We start from the raw sequence: 16,538 nt of genomic DNA, 5'->3' as shown, positions 1-16,538 counted from the left end.
AGGACTAGAGTGAGACCCTGATTTAAAAACTAGTACAGGATCTAGTGGTATGATAATACACAGCCCTTAGTCACAGTACTGGGGAGGCAGAGGCAAGCAGATCTCTGTGAGATCTCTTTAGTCTAACCTGGTCTACATAGTGAGTTCCAGGCCAACCAGGGATACAGAGTTAAGAATTGTCTCAAAACAAAACAAAACAAAAACAGAAACGTACCGAAATTACAGACATGGCTTAATGTTTTTGCCTGGGTTTTGTTGTTGTTGTTAAGACAGGGTCTCAGTAGCCCAGGCTGGCCTACAACTCAATGCGTAGCTGAGAATGGCTTGTAAGTTCTCCCGCCACCACTCCCTGAGCGCTGAGATAGCAGGTGCGCGCTGCCTGGCTAACACTTGGCTGCAGTGGGAAGTCTAGGCCCACATGGTAAGGAATGCAGGAACCCTAGATTCTCTTTCCTTTTCTCAGGGTTTATTTTGTCCCTTCTCCAGTCCTAGAGGAACAAAACTTTAAAACTATCACCATCTTCCGGCTTTCCTTGGAGGTCAGGGAAAGGGGTGGGTCCTCTGTTCCGTAGGCTGTAGATAGAATTAGTGCTTCCACGGAGGACTTTAGGGAGGGGTTCACCTGGGCAGATGTTACTGAAAACTAGGGAGCCAGAAGGGAGAATTTTGGTGTCTAATAATTGAAGAATGGACTTACTGCTCTGTGAGGTTATGTTTATTTGGGGACCACATTAAGAAAGGTGACCCAGGTAGGAGATGGCACCCACGTATATAGCTGGTGTGTTTGGGTAGGGGATGTGCCCTGTGAATTGTTATGCGGGACTTCGGGCTGAGGGAGTGAAGCCCTCAGTAGGATAGGGTGGAGGAAGGTGTGTCTTTTTTTTTTTTTTTCTTTTTTTTTTTTTTCGGAGTTGGGGACCGAACCCAGGGCCTTGCGCTTCCTAGGCAAGCGCTCTACCACTGAGCTAAATCCCCAACCCCCTGGAAGGTGTGTCTTAGTTACCTTCCTATTGCTATGTTGAAACACCATGACCAAAGCTACTTGGGGCTGGGGGAAGGGTTTAATGGCTTACATATCCTGAATTACAGTCAGACGAGGGGTGGCAAGGCAGGAACTCAAACCAGACGAGAACCTGGAGGCAGGAACTGATGGAGGCAGCAGACCATGGAAGGGTGCTGCTGACTATCTTGTTCCCCCTGGCTTGCTCAGCCTGCTTCCTTATAGAACCCAGGACCGCCAGCTCAGGGGTGGTAGCACAATGAGCTGCCCCTCTCCCCCACATCGATCACTAATTAAGAAAATGCTCTACAATCTTATCTCATGGAGCTATTTTCTCTCTCTCTCTCTCTCTCTTTTTTTTTTTTTCTATTCTTTTTTTTTTCTTTCTTTTTTTCGGAGCTGGGGATCGAACCCATGGACTTGCGCTTGCTAGGCAAGCGCTCTACCACTGAGCCAAATCCCCAACCCCTTGGAGCTATTTTCTCAATTGAATTTGTCTCCTCTCAGGTGACTCTAGCTAGCTTGTGTCCCTGGGTCGAGTTGACACAAAACTAGCCAGGACAGAAAGGTGTGAGGGTGAATAGGGCTCTTTTTTGGGGGTGGAAGAGCCACCAGGGGTTTGCAATGGCCTGAAGTGAAGGACTGGACTTTGAGAATGGTAAAGTGGAGTGTTGGGGAGGATGTAGGGCAGATCTGTGGGGTTAGGGCAACTTTGGGTGCTGGAGTCTCTAGGCTGTTCAAACTTCTGAACCCTGGGGGTTGGAAAGAAATAGGTAGGTGTCTCTGGCACGCCAGGCCTTGTCTCCAGAGCCTCTCGAGTATTCAGGTATATCTGGGGTCCCCTGTGGGCGAGGATGGGGAGTATCAGATTTGGGATGAGGGAGGGGTCCTGTCTGCCCTGGTCCTGTGTGGGAGTGGGGTCTTCAAGGAGTTGGGCAGGTCCTGGAAGGAGGGTCTTTGACTGTTACAGGGAAGTGGGGTGTGGGCAAGGAGAGAGAGGGCAATGTCTAAAGAGTTGGGGTGGTTTTCAGGCCCTGCTGCAAGGGGTTAAGATAACAACACGGGGTCTCAGAGGAGTTGGGAGGGGGCCCCGAGTCTGTGAAGTTCCCGGGGTCTTTGAGCAGGGTGGCTTTGGAGATCTATGATGTCCCAGGGTCTCACGAGAAGTTGTGCAGGGCTGGGGAGTGGGGGGCGAAGCCTCAGGATGTCCCAGGATGTTTGAGATCCCAAGGCTCTGAGGTGCGCGATCTATGCGATCTGCAGGTCCCCGGGACTCCGAGACCCGGATCTCTGAGCTCCCTGGTCTCCACCGCCCCGGGTCTCGGAGGAGGCGGGCTCGCCCGGTCCCCGCCGTCCCTCCCGGCCGGTGCTGGCACCGCCCCGCCTGACATCAGTTCCTGCGGCCGCGCACAGCCCGCGTCTCCTTCCCGGCTCGGCGCTCGGGAGGCGGCGGCGGCGGTGGCGACGGAGCGAGGCCCGGGCGAGGCGAGGCGAGAGGGCGGCGGGCGCCGGGGCCCGCGGCCGGCACGACGGAGTCCCCGCACGGCCGGCGGCAGCGGTTGGCGGCGGCCCCGGGCGCCCGGCGTGGGAAGCGGCGACGGGGCGGCGGCGGCGGCGCCATGGAGCCTCGGGAGGTGAAGGACCGAATCCTGGAGAACATCTCGCTGTCGGTGAAGAAGGTGAGCGGCCTCCTTTGACCCGGGTCCCCGTCGCTCGCCCCCTGGGTCGCCTCTGTGGCCCGGACCCCGAGCCACTGTCCTCCGGGCGACCCCCGGGCCCAGCTGGGGAAGCGGGCGTCTCCCGGGAGCGCCGCGGCCTCCGAGCTATTTTTAAAGAACAAAGTTGAGGTCAGCGTCCTCGGAGCTCCCCGGTGCCCGACCCGGCCTTGCCTTCCCGAGACTGGCCGGTGACACCTCGGGAAGGCTCCGGGTAGGACCGGGCACGGAGAGCATCCCTGAGGAATCCATTGCATCCATCCTCCTCGGGGCAAAGGCCGAGGACCAGCACTCACCCCAGCTGTGCCCTGCGACATTGCCTGGGCACCCGCTGAGTCCCCGAGCCCTCCTACTCCAGGGTGGCAGCTTAGAAAAAGCTAATTAACAGAGTTCTGATTGAGGACCTGAGGTGTGTTGGGTTGTATGTTTGGATGGTGAGCCGTGGGACAGTGACACTATGACACTCTGCGTTGGGGCTTGTTAGTATTGGTCAGTGCCCCAATTCCTGGTAGACATGACTACCTGTCAAGGGCATGCACATGGGTGAGGAGAGAGGCCAGCCTCCGAAGGCTGGGTGTGGTGATGCACGTCTGTCATCCCGGCACACAGGAGGCCAAGGCAGAATCCTGAGGTCCAGGCTAGCCTGGACTGCATAGTGAGACTGTCTCAAAAGCAAATAATAGAGGAAAGGGAAAGATTGACTAACCTTCCATATATACATACATATATACATATACATACATGTGTGTGTGTGTGTGTGTGTGTGTGTGTGTTCATATATGAATGAGAGAATGGAGGTCAGAGGACAACTTTTGAGAATTGGTTCTCTCCTACCATGTGAATTCCAGGAATCAAACTCAAGTTTGTAAGCCTTTACCCTCTGAGCCATTTCTCTGGCCCTCTTCTTTTTTGCTTTCCTTTTTCTTTTTCAAACAGTCATATGTAGACAAGGCTAGCCTCAAATTCTCTCTCCGGAGTGCTTCCATTAAAAGCAAGTACCATTATGCCCGCCTCCTTTAAGGTTCTTTGTGCTTCTAACTGGGCATAGAGCGTCTTTGATTCCAGCATTTGGGAGGCAGAGTCAGGTGGATTTATATGAGTGTGAGGCCAGCCTGGTCTACATAGTGAGTTCCAGGGCAGCCAGAGCTACACAGTGAGACGCTATCTTTAAAAAAACAAAATTTAAAAAAAAAAGATTTCTGTTTTTAATACGATTTACTCTGAGACAGGAAGTTAGTTGTGGCTACTTAGTTTGAAGGAAGCTACGCAGTACAAATTCTCAATCAGATCCACGAGCCGGACGGCGGCACACGCCTTTAATCCCAGCACTCAGGGGCTAGAGGCGGGTGGATCTCTGCGAGTTCAAGGCCAGCCTGGTCTACAGAGGAGAGTTCTAACACAGTCAGGGAGGGCTAAATGAAGAAAACCTGCCTCAAAAAACAAAAACAAAACAAACCACAAAACAACACAACAGCTAGAACGTTCAGCTCCAGGGGTAGACACCGAGGCTGAAACAGTCATGGCTGACCTGGTAAGATGACCGGAGCAGGTAAACTGGCTTGCAAACCAAAGTTGGTGTGCGAACTAGATGGGTTCAATCCCCAGAACTCATGATGGAAAGAAGAGAATTAAAAAAAAAAAAAATAAAAAACAAAAAAACCCAAAACGTTGCCGGAGAGAGAACTAGCTCAGAGGCTAAGAGCATTGGCTGCTTTTCCAGAGGACCTAAGTTGGGGTCCTAGCACCGACACTGGGGTGGCTAACTACCGCCTGTTCACCAGGACTATGTTCGTATCTCCCCACATCAACACGCATTGATTATAAACAATAGAAGAAACCTTTTAAACAGTGGTCCTCCAAAACACTCCTTTGGTAGAGACAGGAAGTTCTAACTAAGCCTTGACAGATTGATAGTATTCCCAGAGAGAGAGGGCAGCATTCAGGCTCAAAGGAACATCCTCCAAAGAAGTGTCCTGCCCCCAGGTAGTTTTCTAAGGGTGAGCATCAAGGATTCTGCTACATGTGGCTAGAATGCACACACTGGGAAAGCCTGTGTGTGCACAGAGGTCAGCAAGGCACAGACCCAGGCCTGGCTTTAGGTTCTGAATCTGTCACTGGTCGTAATGATCCTAGCAGCCAGCGGAACCTCTGTTGACTTGGCCAGTCAGACTCTGCTCCTAGTCGGAAATTCAGTTCCATGAGAGGATATACCTATGCTCTGCACAATCCCTGTCACACAAAGGCCGAGTCCCTGTCACAGCTGCCACTGTCAGCTGCAGTGCTCTCATGTCTTTTTTTTCCCCCTGAGGTGGGGCTGGGACCCAGGGCGGTGTGCATGCTCTGTGAGCGCTCCACCATAAGCCACAACCACGGGCCTTTTTTATTTCATTATTTTATTTTACCTTATTCTTTTAGATAGCTCAGGCTGACAAAATGACCTCCTGGTGATTTTCAATCTTCCCTTCCAACCTGCAAGCGCTGGAATTACTGGCATGCAGCACCACAACTGGCTTCTGTCTGTTGCTGGGGATTGAACCCAAGCCCCCCTCCCCACCCCCCCCACCCCCGCATGCTGGACAGAGGCTCCACCCACTGAGCTACGTCCTGAGTGTCCCGTTTTTTTCTTTTTCTTCTATTTTTTGGTTTTGCAAGGCAGGGTTTCTCCATGTAGATAGTCCCGGCTGTCCTGGAACTCTCTCTGTAGACCAGGCTAGCCTCACACTCACAGAGATCCATCTGCCTCTTACCTCAGGAGCGCCGGGATCGAGGACGTTTGACATTATACCCAGCCATCTTTTATTTTCCTGAGACAGTGTCAAACTCTGTTGCCCAGGCTGCTCTCGAACTTTTGTCCTCTTGCCTTAGCCTCCGAAGTAAGCAGTCATAGACCTGAGGCACCATGTTCTCCTTCCTGGAAACTTTTTCTTTCTTTCTTTCTTTCTTTCTTTTTTTTTTTTTTTATGGTGTCAAGCCAGGAGAGGAAGAGAGGAAGAGAGGAGAGAGGGAGAGAGAGAGAGAGAGAGAGAGAGAGAGAGAGAGAGAGAGAGAGAGAGAGAGAGAGGGAGGGAGAGAAAGAGCGGAAGAAGAGAAACTTTTTCTTAAAGGGTCAGGTGGAGAATATTTTTAAGCCTTGGCGGAAATTGCCCACGTCTTTCCTTTTTACTCCACAACAACCACCCATTTATGGGTAAGGCTGTATTTCTAGTAAACTTCTATAAAAATAGACTAAACTTTGGCCCACAGGTAGGAGTTTATATATGGACATCTGGGTATACCACAAAGAGTTCCTGTCAAGATGGGCTGGGGAGCGCTTGCAGAGAAATGAGGGTGACCAGACCCGAAGAGAGCCCAGCCAGCATGGCAGGTGCATCATTGTTATAGCAGACTTGCGGGGAGAATGTGGGCACCGGGAATCCCAACCACGGAAGGATTCAGTTTCCTGAGCATCCCTCCCTCATCCCCCTCCCCAGGTTCTCCTCTTTCCAGGTCCTAGGAAGGTGACAGGGACAGAGATAGGGTCTCCATCCTCCATGAAGCAGAAGACGAGGAATGATGTAGTCAGATCTTACTCCACCCATTTCACACTCTAGCTGGCTCTGCACAGGCTTTAGGCAGAGCGTGATGAAGACACGGCGCGGTTAGCTTCAACAAGGACTGCTCCTGAGGAGGAGGAATTTATTCTAAAGAAACAAGCCTTGGGTGAGGAAAAGAGACAGGTGTCACTCTGGTCTGAGCTGGCCTCGAACTCACTGGAGCCTAGGAGACCAGTGTCTCCCTGGAATTACAAACCTGTGACATTATGCTAAGCAACAAGTTCTGAAAACACACATCACACACACACGACCCAAATGTGTACCACACATACATGCACCACATACACACATACATGTACCACACATACCATACACCCACTACACACACATATGTACTATACACACACATGTATGACATACACACATACACACCACACATGCACCATACACCACGCACCACACATATACTGGTAAACACAAATATGGACAGGGTATGGCTCAGTGGTAGACTGCTTGCCTTAGCATGCACAGAGTCCTGGGCTGGGTCCTCAGCACTATATTGGGGGGTACACCTGAATTCCCAGTGCTAGAAGGTAGAAGCTGGAGGATCCAAAATTCAAGCTCATCCTTGGCTACATTAGAGATTCTAGGACAGCCTGGGCTACACGAGACTGTCTGAAAAAACAGACAATGGCCGGAAAGAGATGGCTCAAGGGTTAAGAACACTGATTGCTCCTCCAGAGGTCCTGAGTTCAATTCCCAGCAACCACATGATGGCTCACAACCATCTGTAATGGGACCTGATGGGTCCTAAGACAGCTACAGTGTACTCACATACAATAGATAGATAAATAAATGAGACAAAAATATGAAAAACTGAACAATAAAAACACTCGGGGTTAGGGATTTAGCTCAGTGGCAAGCGCAAGGCCCTGGGTTCGGTCCCCAGCTCCGAAAAAAAGAAAAAAGAAAACAAAAAACAAAAACACTCAAACACTCGGTAGCCGGAAGGTAGGAGGATTACCATAAGGTTAGGGCTAGCCACACTCTGCCTTCAAAACACTTCCATTATCATAATAATTATTAGTTAATAATAACACAGCCATGGGTATCTCAAATGCTTGCAGGATGAAAACGAACCATCCCGAGTCTCCCCTACCATAAAAGGGACAAATTACCTCCTAAGACGTTGACAGCAGGCACAGTGGCTGCCTGTGTGACCTGCTTCTTCTCGAGAGGGCCTTTTCCAGCACGTGGGCCCGATCAGCCAGAGCCCGCCCCCTCTGAGCCAGAGCCCGCCCCTTTCTGAGCCAGAGTCCGCCTCCTCCTCGGCCAGAGCCCGCCCCCTTTTGGGTGGGATCCAGAGGCTCCAATGACCCGGGCTGCATTTGTTGCCCAGCCCAGCTACACATGGCTGCTTCTCAGGCTGTCCTGAGGAGTGGGCTTCCCCCCCCCCCTTTTTTTTTTTTGTTTTGTTTTTTGAGACAGGCCTCTGATAGCCCTGGCTGTTCTTGGTACTTGCCAGGTAAGTCGGGCTGGCCTCGAACTTACAGAGATCCACCTGCCTCTGCCACCCGAGTGCTCACTAGAGTTAAAGGTGTGTGCTCTGCCTGGCCTCGCCTTTCAATTTCTTCAGATTGCTTAGCCCTGGCAGTGCTGTGAAAATTAGTGAAAGTCCAGACCTTTTGATTTTACAATCTTTAGTTTTGTTCTGTCTGCTTTCTGGGGAAATGTTCTGAAAACCCCGAAGGACATGAGTCACTAGGGGTGGGGAGATCTAAGTAAAATAGCCACACACACATTTCATGAAGCGAGGTGCTTCCCTCTACCTCCTGCTGGGCCGTGGTATTGGCCCAGGCTCTTTCTCTTTGGTTGCAGAAGAGGCCTTGAAGGACCCAAGGACTCACAGGCAGGCTCAGTGCGGGCGCCACAGGCTCTGACCCTATAGGTCACCCCGCTGACACCCAGGGACAGGTGTGAGACAAGTGTTACCTGCTCTTCCTGAGCTCTGCCCATCTGGCTTACCAAATGCTTGTCTGACATCAGGTCTCAGTTAGAAGCCTTCTGACGCTATGGCCTGGTCTATGCTGGGCTTGGCTCTACCTTAGAGCCATTCAAATCGAAAGGCTCCGAGGGTGATGGTTTGAGGCCAGGCAGGAATTCGTGGCAATTGTGGCCTGCCAGGAGGACCAAAGTCTGACTCCCTGTGGCCACAGCTCACCCTCAAGGTTGGGTGACTCAGTGGTGACCCTATGACCTTTCTCAAAACTCCACTCTTCCAAGTCCAATGTGAAAAGAAGGTCATGAAAAAAACAAAACAAAACTGATGTAACTCTGCCATAGGCTGTCACAGTGTTCGGTTTAGAAGCGTGCTGAACGAGGGCGGAGGGTGCCATGGTCAGGATGCTGAGAGGAGCTGGGTGTGAGTGTTGTAGGGAGGAGAAGACTGGCTTTCCTAGGTAGCTCGCCGCCGCCAGCGCCCCCCCCCACCCCTCGTTTGTCCTGCCAGGGTGCTTGTCTCGGTCTCAGGACTCATCACTTTGCCTCTGCATGTTGCTGTCAGAGCTGACAGTACCCTGAATTCACAGGAAACACTGGGACTCTCCTATGGCAAAGTTCCCCCCTGGTGGCCTCTTGGGTGGCAAAGGGGCTTCCCAACATGCTCTGCAGTGTGGATGGAGCGATCCTTGCCCTCTCCTGGCTTCCTGGAGTGTCCAAGATAGAGATAAGTCCTAGCAGTTGGTGTGAGTAACATCCTGCCCATCCTCCTGGGTGCCTGTATGAGTGCACTGTCCCTGTCTTCAGACACACCAGAAGAGGACACTAAATCCCATTATAGATCTAAGTAATCCCATTACGGATGGTTGTGAGCCACCATGTGGCTGCTGGGATTTGAACTCAGGACCTCTGGAAGAGCAGCCAGTGCTCTGACCACTGAGCCATCTCTCCAGCCGGGTGTCTTGAACTTGAGGCAGGAGAGTGATAAGGTTTTAAGCTGGGGCTGGAGGCTCACCACTCTGTCCGATTTCATAAGCACCTGGGGTCATCCTGAGCGCATCCTCTGTCCAGGATGGTCCTGCTTTAGACTTCTCCGTGTTGCGTATCTGGGGTTTATCTTTTCCCTTGCTTGTGTTAAACATTACAGAAGCACACAGGGCAGATCATCTCCGTTTCTCATGGTCCTTTCTCTTCCCCAGACAGCACAACCAGACTCTTAAGTAACCCAGTGGCTTGGGAGAACAAGGAAGGGACCGCCCTCATTTGAAATCCACAAGCTCCCCCACCCCACCCGAGTTTTTGGAAGTCATACATCACTGATCAATGTCAGCACAAGTCGTCTGGTTTTTCTTTTCTTTTTTTTTCTGAGATGGCCTCAAACTCACTTCGTAGCCCAGGGTGACTTTGAACTTCTGATCATCCTGCCTCCACGTTGGAGCACCTCCCCCAGTTTTACGTGTTGTCTGGGATGGAACCGTATGCTAGCCCAGCTCCCTACCCACCAAGCCACCCCACCCCCAGCCTCACTGGAGGCCTTCATTTCTGGTGTTCGTTCCACTGGCAGCTGAGGCCTGAAGCACTGAGAGGAAGAGGCAGTTTTACAACTAACTGGGCTCCTTACATTTAGTCAACTGGAGCCAGCTCCTGTTTCCACAACCTTCCCAGTCTGTAACACATCACACTGCAGGAGGGTCCATGTGCTGCCTAAGGCAGGGAGGATAGGCTCGGGGAGACAGCTTGTCCAAAAGCATTAACCTCAGGAGGAGCAAGGTTGACCTTGGAACCGTCTTCCTGGTTCCCTCTCTTTCCATTCTCCATGATGTCTGCTGTGAGATACTCGAGTGTCTCTGTAGGCAGGTCTTTTTAATGTACACAACACTGGGCTTCATCAGGACGGTCGCACACGTGAATCTTTGCGCTCTTGTTGCTCGTCCCCTTCTTGCCCATCCCTTCCCCCCCCCCCCCCCCTTGGGTCAGCCTATCCGTATTTTAGTCTTTTATAATTGGGTGAGTGACTGCTGTGTGCTGAGCGCTCTTGTCCTCGCTAGGAGTCAGCAGCGAGCAAATCCTAGGAATGGGGCTCCACTCTAGAGACAAACGTGAGGCAGGTGGCAGTGGGGATCTGTGGAGGTGGGGAAATCAGCCAGTGTAAGTACACAGGGACATGCGTGTTTGATCACTGGAATCCACTTTAGAAAGCTGCCCCAGGGCTGGAGAGATGGCTCAGCGGTTAAGAGCACTGACTGCTCTTCCAGAGGTCCTGAGTTCAAATCCCAGCAACCACATGGTGGCTCACAACCATCTGTAATGAGCTATGATGCCCTCTTCTCTGGTGTGTCTGAGGACAGCTACAGTGTACTCACATAAATAAAATAAATAAGAAAGAAAGCTGCCCCATAGCAAACTGTTCTTGGTGACCATTGAGGCGGTGACAGCAGGATTCCTGGGGCATGGTGGCCAGCCAGCCTAGCCCATTCAGTGAATTGTAGGTCAAGTGTGAGACCATCTCAAAAAACCCAAGGTGGACAGTGTTCCTGAGGAACAGACATTAGAGGTTGTCCTCCTGACTTTAGCATGTAACACACACACACACACACAAAGAATTACAGTGGGTAGATGTGTACCTCAGGCCCTCCTTCCTGGCCTTAAGTAACCATAATTTGGAATCCAGAATGTTCCAGGCAGACTTCTTCACCCTTTGCATTTTCGGTCTGTAATGTATCTGACTGGACCATGGCATTGCACGGGCCACGTCCTCCAGAGTAGTACTCTATTAGGCAGTGACCTTGGTGGCCATTTTCCTTTATCAGCACACTGCTTGGTTGGGGGATGGACTCCTGAGGTCATGCAGGCGCCGTGGATTGGGGAAAGGGGAACTAAAAGAGAGCACAGGCAACAAAGGTGCAGCTTGGACGCCTGGGTTAAAGCAGGCTCTGAGCAGCCTCTCCCCCACACAAGCACAGCACACAGCCCCGGTGACTGAGAAATGACTAAGAAACAGGACAGGGTTTTGCCAGCTCCAGCCTAGAAGGATGGAGGAGAATCTACGCAGTGTGTTCTTTCAAGCCAGTGCCCGCCTTCTGGGCCTCTGGTGTTTGTCCAGTAGCTCTTGGCAGTTTTTCTCCCCACTCTGAAAGGCATCCTCCAAAAGGGGTCAAGGCTTGCTCCCAAGACTGAGGAGTACTTTGAGGCTTGGGCAATCTCCTTCCTGGAAGGAGAAGGATTTAACTGCTTTTAAAAATGTTTTTAGGGTTGGAGAGACGCTCTCTCTCTCTCTCTCTCTCTCTCTCTCTCTCTCTCTCTCTCTCTCGTTAGGCTGTTAGGAGCACTGGCTGCTCTTGCAGAGGACTCTCAGGGTGGGTTCCCAGCGGGATGTGGTGGCTCACTACCCTCTGTAACTCCAGTTCTAGGGGATCCAATGCCCTCTTAGGGTTCCTACAGTCTTTGGGCACGATTATGGCTAAATCTCAAACAGTTCATATATAAAACATACCATTCCCCACCCCCCAAAAAAAGGAGTAAAAATTTTAAAACATACATAATTATTTGTGGAGAGAGAAGCATGCTCTTGTGTGTATGTGGAGGTCAGAGGACTACTTGTGAGAGTCAGTTCTCTCCTTCCGCCATAGGGGACGGAGGGATTGAACTCAGGTCATCAGGTTTAGTGGCAAGCACCTTTACTTGCTAAGCCTTGCTGGCCCTTAACAACTTTAATTTTTTTAATTAAAATTTTAGATTTATAAAAAAAATTTAGATTTATGCCTCTGATGCCAGCACTTGGGAGGCAGAGGCAGGCAGATCACTGAGTTTGAGGCCAGCCTGGTCTACAGACTGAGTTCCAGGATAGCCAGGGCTACACAGAGAAACTCTTTCTCAAAACCATGTGGATGCTGGGGACCTAACCTGGGTCCTCTGGAGCGGCAGTCACCTTTAACCTCTGACCTTTCTCCAGCCTTTCCACCCTTAATTTTTCTTTCTTTTTTTTTTCCACTTTCTTCCCCTCCCCCTTCTTTTCTTTTCTTTTTTTAGATAGGGTTTCATGTAGCCCTGATCTCCTCAAACCCCCTGCCTGCTGGGAATGACTGAGCTTCTGACTGCTGATCACTGTGTCCTCTTCATCCACCATTAAAGCCTAAACACAGCCCATAAAAAACCTCCAGAACCTGTTTTTCCCCAACATGGGAGAAGCTTCTTAGTAGATCTGTCAGCCCGTGTGTTTTCTGCCCCTGTCCTGGGGCTATCAGCCCTGATTTTGGGAGGTGGGGGACGCTGAGGGATCCACGGGAATGTTGTAGAGGCTTTAATGTTACCAGTGTTGAATCACGGATAGTGCAGGCCTTGGCCAATAGACCCTCGGGACACCTCGGGGACTGAAGGATGGGAATGTCCTGTCCTTGAGGAAACAGGACCGGTCTCTGAGCTCCTCCAAACCTCAGGTGTGATGGAAGCAGGGAGCTGCCTCTGGGAACTGAGCAGATATGGTTAAGTGGTAGGGAAGTGCCTTTGCCTCCCTCGGCCACAAAATGAGGGCTTGTCTTTCTGAGTTTCTCAGTGCTTGTGGTTTGCTAGGTGCCACACGATGCCCTCCCCCACCCTGATCCCCACCCCAGCTCTCCGGGTCTCTCTCCCTTCGTATGCCATTCATTCTGGGCTGGCATTCTTACCCAGACAGTGGAAAACTGCTTGGTTAACTACATAGTTGTCTTAGAAACCCTGGGATGCTGGAGTTCTTCAGCCCTGGCCGGCATCCGGTCCTGACTGAGCCCTTGCTGGGGATTCCCTCCAGAAATGCTCTTGGCACTGCTGTTCTGCTCCTTGGATCCCATGACAGGGGCATTGTTGTTCTTAAGCTTCCTGGGACTGGAGATGCAGCCTGGTTGGTAGACTGCTTGCTTAGCATGCATGAGACTGGGGTTGTGATTTCTAGCACACTTGGGGGTGCTGAGGCAGAAGGACCAGAGTTCAAGGTCATCCTTGGCTATGTTGACAGCCTGGACTACTTGCGACACGCCCCACCCCCACCCCCACCCCACCCCCGCACACAAAAGAAGCTTTGCTAAAATGTATATTTACTATGTACCTGTGTATGTTTGTTTTTAAGGGTCTAGATGATGGGCGCTAGCCTTTCCCATCAGGTCCCTGGAATCTGTGTCTAAAGATGGTACAGACCTCTGATCCGTATAAAGCCGGGCCTGGTTGTAAAAGTGTGTAATGCAATTCTTTGGGAAACTCAGGCAGGAGGGTCTCAAGTTCAAGGCCAACCTGGGTAACCTGTTATCTTAGTCATCCTTCTATTGTTGTAAAGCGACACCATGACCAAGACAGCTCTCACAAAGGAAAGTGTCTCACTGGGGACTGGCTTACAGGTCAGGGGCTTAGTCCACTGTCATCCTGCTGGGGAGTTTGGTGGCAGGGAGCGTGGCAGCTGGCAGGCACAGTGCTGAGGGAGTAGCTGAGAGCTACATCCTGGTCCATAAGCAAAGAGAGACCCGGCCAGCGACCATCATGGGCTTTTGGAACCTCAGTGCTCTCTCCCCACAGTGACTCAGTGACTAGCACCTCCAAGAGGCAACACCTCCTAATCCTTGCAATCCTATCAAGGAGTGCCAATGCCACTCCCTAGTGACCAAGCATTCAAATACGGGAGCCTGTGGGGGACAGTCTTATTCAAACCTCCACATAGCAAAACCTTGTCTCAAGATGAAAAGTTTTACAAGGGCCAGAATTATGGAGACGAGGGACAGAGTCATACCGGCTCTTCTCCATCTGTCGCTGATTGAACATGTCGACGTTTGGCCTCTTCCTGAGACGTTTCCAAATCAGAATTTGAAGGCATCCCGATTCCCGTGTTAATAAATGGTGTCCTGTGGTTCAGCCTCTGCTGTTCCTCTGAGGACCAGCCTCAGATGAGTGTCTGGGGAAACCAGAGAGGTTGCCTGGGCATGGTGGCATGCACAGCAATCCCAGCACTTGAGAGGCTGAGGCAGGAAGAATGCAAATCTGAGGCCAGCCTGGGCTACACGGTGAGTCACCTTGACTCAAAATTACATTAAGTCTGGCATCCTGTCCGGTTAGTGGCCGTGCCTGGAATAGAATTCCAAACGCCACACGTTTGCTCTCCCGTATCTGAGGGAAGCTGCACTTGTCGACCAAGTGCCCCGGAGGAGCTCTGTCTGCTCCACCATTTATTTGAGCTCACTTAAGTGTGGCTACCATCAACTTAATTATTTAAAGGGCTGACTCTGGTGAACCCATCCTTCCTTCCTTTGCTTCTGGACCTGGACTCCTGAGAGCTTCCTTAGCAGTCAGTCATCCTCATTCGAGACAATAGGGAGGCTGCTGTTACCAGGTAACCTCTACTCTGGGCAACAGAAGAGAGGCTCACCTGCCTTCCGTGTTCTGGGCTGTTTGTTTTGCATTTTAGGTTTGTTCATTCTCGGAGAGAGCAGGGCTAAGCACAAGGGCAGGACAGGACTAGGAACCAGTCTGCAGTGTGACTGGCCGGTGTGGGAATGGACGTGTGCTACGGTGAAGCCTCCGGTCAGCCAGGTGGTTAAAACAGCCATTCCCAGCCCTGGATCCATCCTGCCTCGTACACTCTCCTGATATTGTCGAAGTGGGGTTTATCCTGCCCTGTGAAGACAGGTGTGTGACCCACCTTTCCCCCAGGGCAGCCTCAGTCAGCAGCAGAGTCTCTGTCAGCCTGGACAGCATGTGGCCTCTTTTAGTTCTGACTGACCAGGGTAAAAGAAAAGAGGTCATCTGTCCCCATCTTTGCCTTGACTGTTTATAATCTCACACAGCTACGTTTAAGTTACCTATTAGGGACTGATTCAGAAGGGTTGGTGGGACATGCTGTGGGATTCAATGTTGTTTTGAATCCCTTGTCCATAGAGGAGGCAAGACCAGCTCTCAGAACAGAGCCTGGGACCAGCCCTGACCAGAATGTTTTGTGCGTCAGACATTTCTTGGCTTGGCAGTGAGTGCCACCCACATTTCCCTGAAGTCACGGGGCTGGTGCAGTCACATGATGGCTAGTCTCCCCAGGGCACTTGAGGAGTGTATCCTCCTGACTTTAAGGGAGTCTAGGATGATCCAGGCAGGCTCTCCCAGGGCCTGATACCTGAGCACACCCCAAAAATGGGGGACAAAGTATCAGCTTAGCCAGTCCAGGATGTGGTCTGGGAATAGGGAATCTTAAAACAACAACATTAAACAGCTTTGCAGAATATTATGATATTCAGGCCCTCTCTCCTCCAGCTGATCTGGAGTTTTGTTTTGTTTGTTTTTGTTTTTGTTTTTTTTCTGTTTGTTTTTTGTTTGTTTGTTTGAGACAAGGCTTCTCTGTCTAGAGCCCTGGTTGTCCTTGAACTCACTCTGTAGACCAGGCTGGCCTTGAACTCCCCGAGCTCCAGCTGCCACTGCTTCCTAAGTGCTGGGGTTAAAGGTGTGCCCCAGCTTGATCTTTTGTTTTGTTTTTGCATTGTTTCTATGTGTCTATGTGAGAGTATGACATGTGTGCACCGGTGCCTGCAGAGGCCACAGTAGGCATGCTGGATCCCCTGGAGCTGGAATACAGACAGTCATGAGTCGTCTGACGTGGGTTCTGTGGAGAAGCGGCCAGAGTGCGCTTAACCACCAAGCCCCTTACTCTGATGCTTTTTTATTTTTATTTTATTTTTTTATTTTTTTTTTGGTTCTTTTTTTCGGAGCTGGGGACCGAACCCAGGGCCTTGAGCTTCCTAGGCAAGCGCTCTACCACTGAGCTAAATCCCCAACCCCACTTTTTTATTTTTTTAAGAAGATTTATTTATTTATTATATATGAGTATACTATAGCTGTTTTCAGGCACACCAGAGGAGGGCACCAGATCTCATTACAGATGGTTGTAAGCCACCGTGTGGTTGCTGGGATTTGAACCCAGGACCTCTGGGAGAGCAGCCCAGCTCACCTGTGGCATGTCCGGTGCCTGTCCTTCTTGGAACAAGTCTGGCTTTCTTGTTCCACCTGTTTTCCTGACATTCTCTTAGCAAACTGGGTAAAGGCATTTTAAGTATTTGTCGTCTCCAGTTCTTTTGTTCCCTCCCTTCCTCTCTGTCTTTTCTTCTTCTTATTTTTTTTTTTTGGATAATATTTCTACTGAGCATGCTCAGGCCATCCATAGCTACTTCAGTGTACACATAGACAATTTTTCTTCCTGCAGGACCTGATACAGTGATGGGGGAGAGGGGTTCTGTGGAGGGAGGCACATGGCTCATCCCAGCACTCAGGAAGCAGAGGTGGGCAGATAGG

The 16,538-nt window shown here is 51.0% G+C and overlaps 1 protein-coding gene across 3 annotated transcripts in view; it reads left to right on the top strand.

Annotated features, from left to right (window-relative positions):
- The first annotated feature begins 2,392 nt into the window (after nucleotides 1-2,392).
- The window catches only part of Plekhm2 (pleckstrin homology and RUN domain containing M2), a 39,143-nt gene continuing 24,997 nt past the window's right edge, over nucleotides 2,393-16,538 (top strand). For 2 of the 3 annotated variants that reach the window (XR_015619756.1, XM_087549458.1), the window contains exon 1: nucleotides 2,393-2,679. Coding sequence is in view for 2 of the 3 variants with exons in the window: in XM_087549458.1 (XP_087405584.1) it covers nucleotides 2,620-2,679 (60 nt within the window). In the remaining variant the exon portion in view is untranslated. 3 annotated transcript variants of the gene reach the window in all.

This window comes from Rattus norvegicus, chromosome 5 (genome assembly GCF_021556685.1).
Source record: "Rattus norvegicus strain SHRSP/BbbUtx chromosome 5, alternate assembly SHRSP_T2T, whole genome shotgun sequence".
Lineage (NCBI taxonomy): Eukaryota > Metazoa > Chordata > Mammalia > Rodentia > Muridae > Rattus > Rattus norvegicus.
Note: the sequence above shows the minus strand (reverse complement) of the source record. Positions and strands in the feature narration are given on the sequence as shown.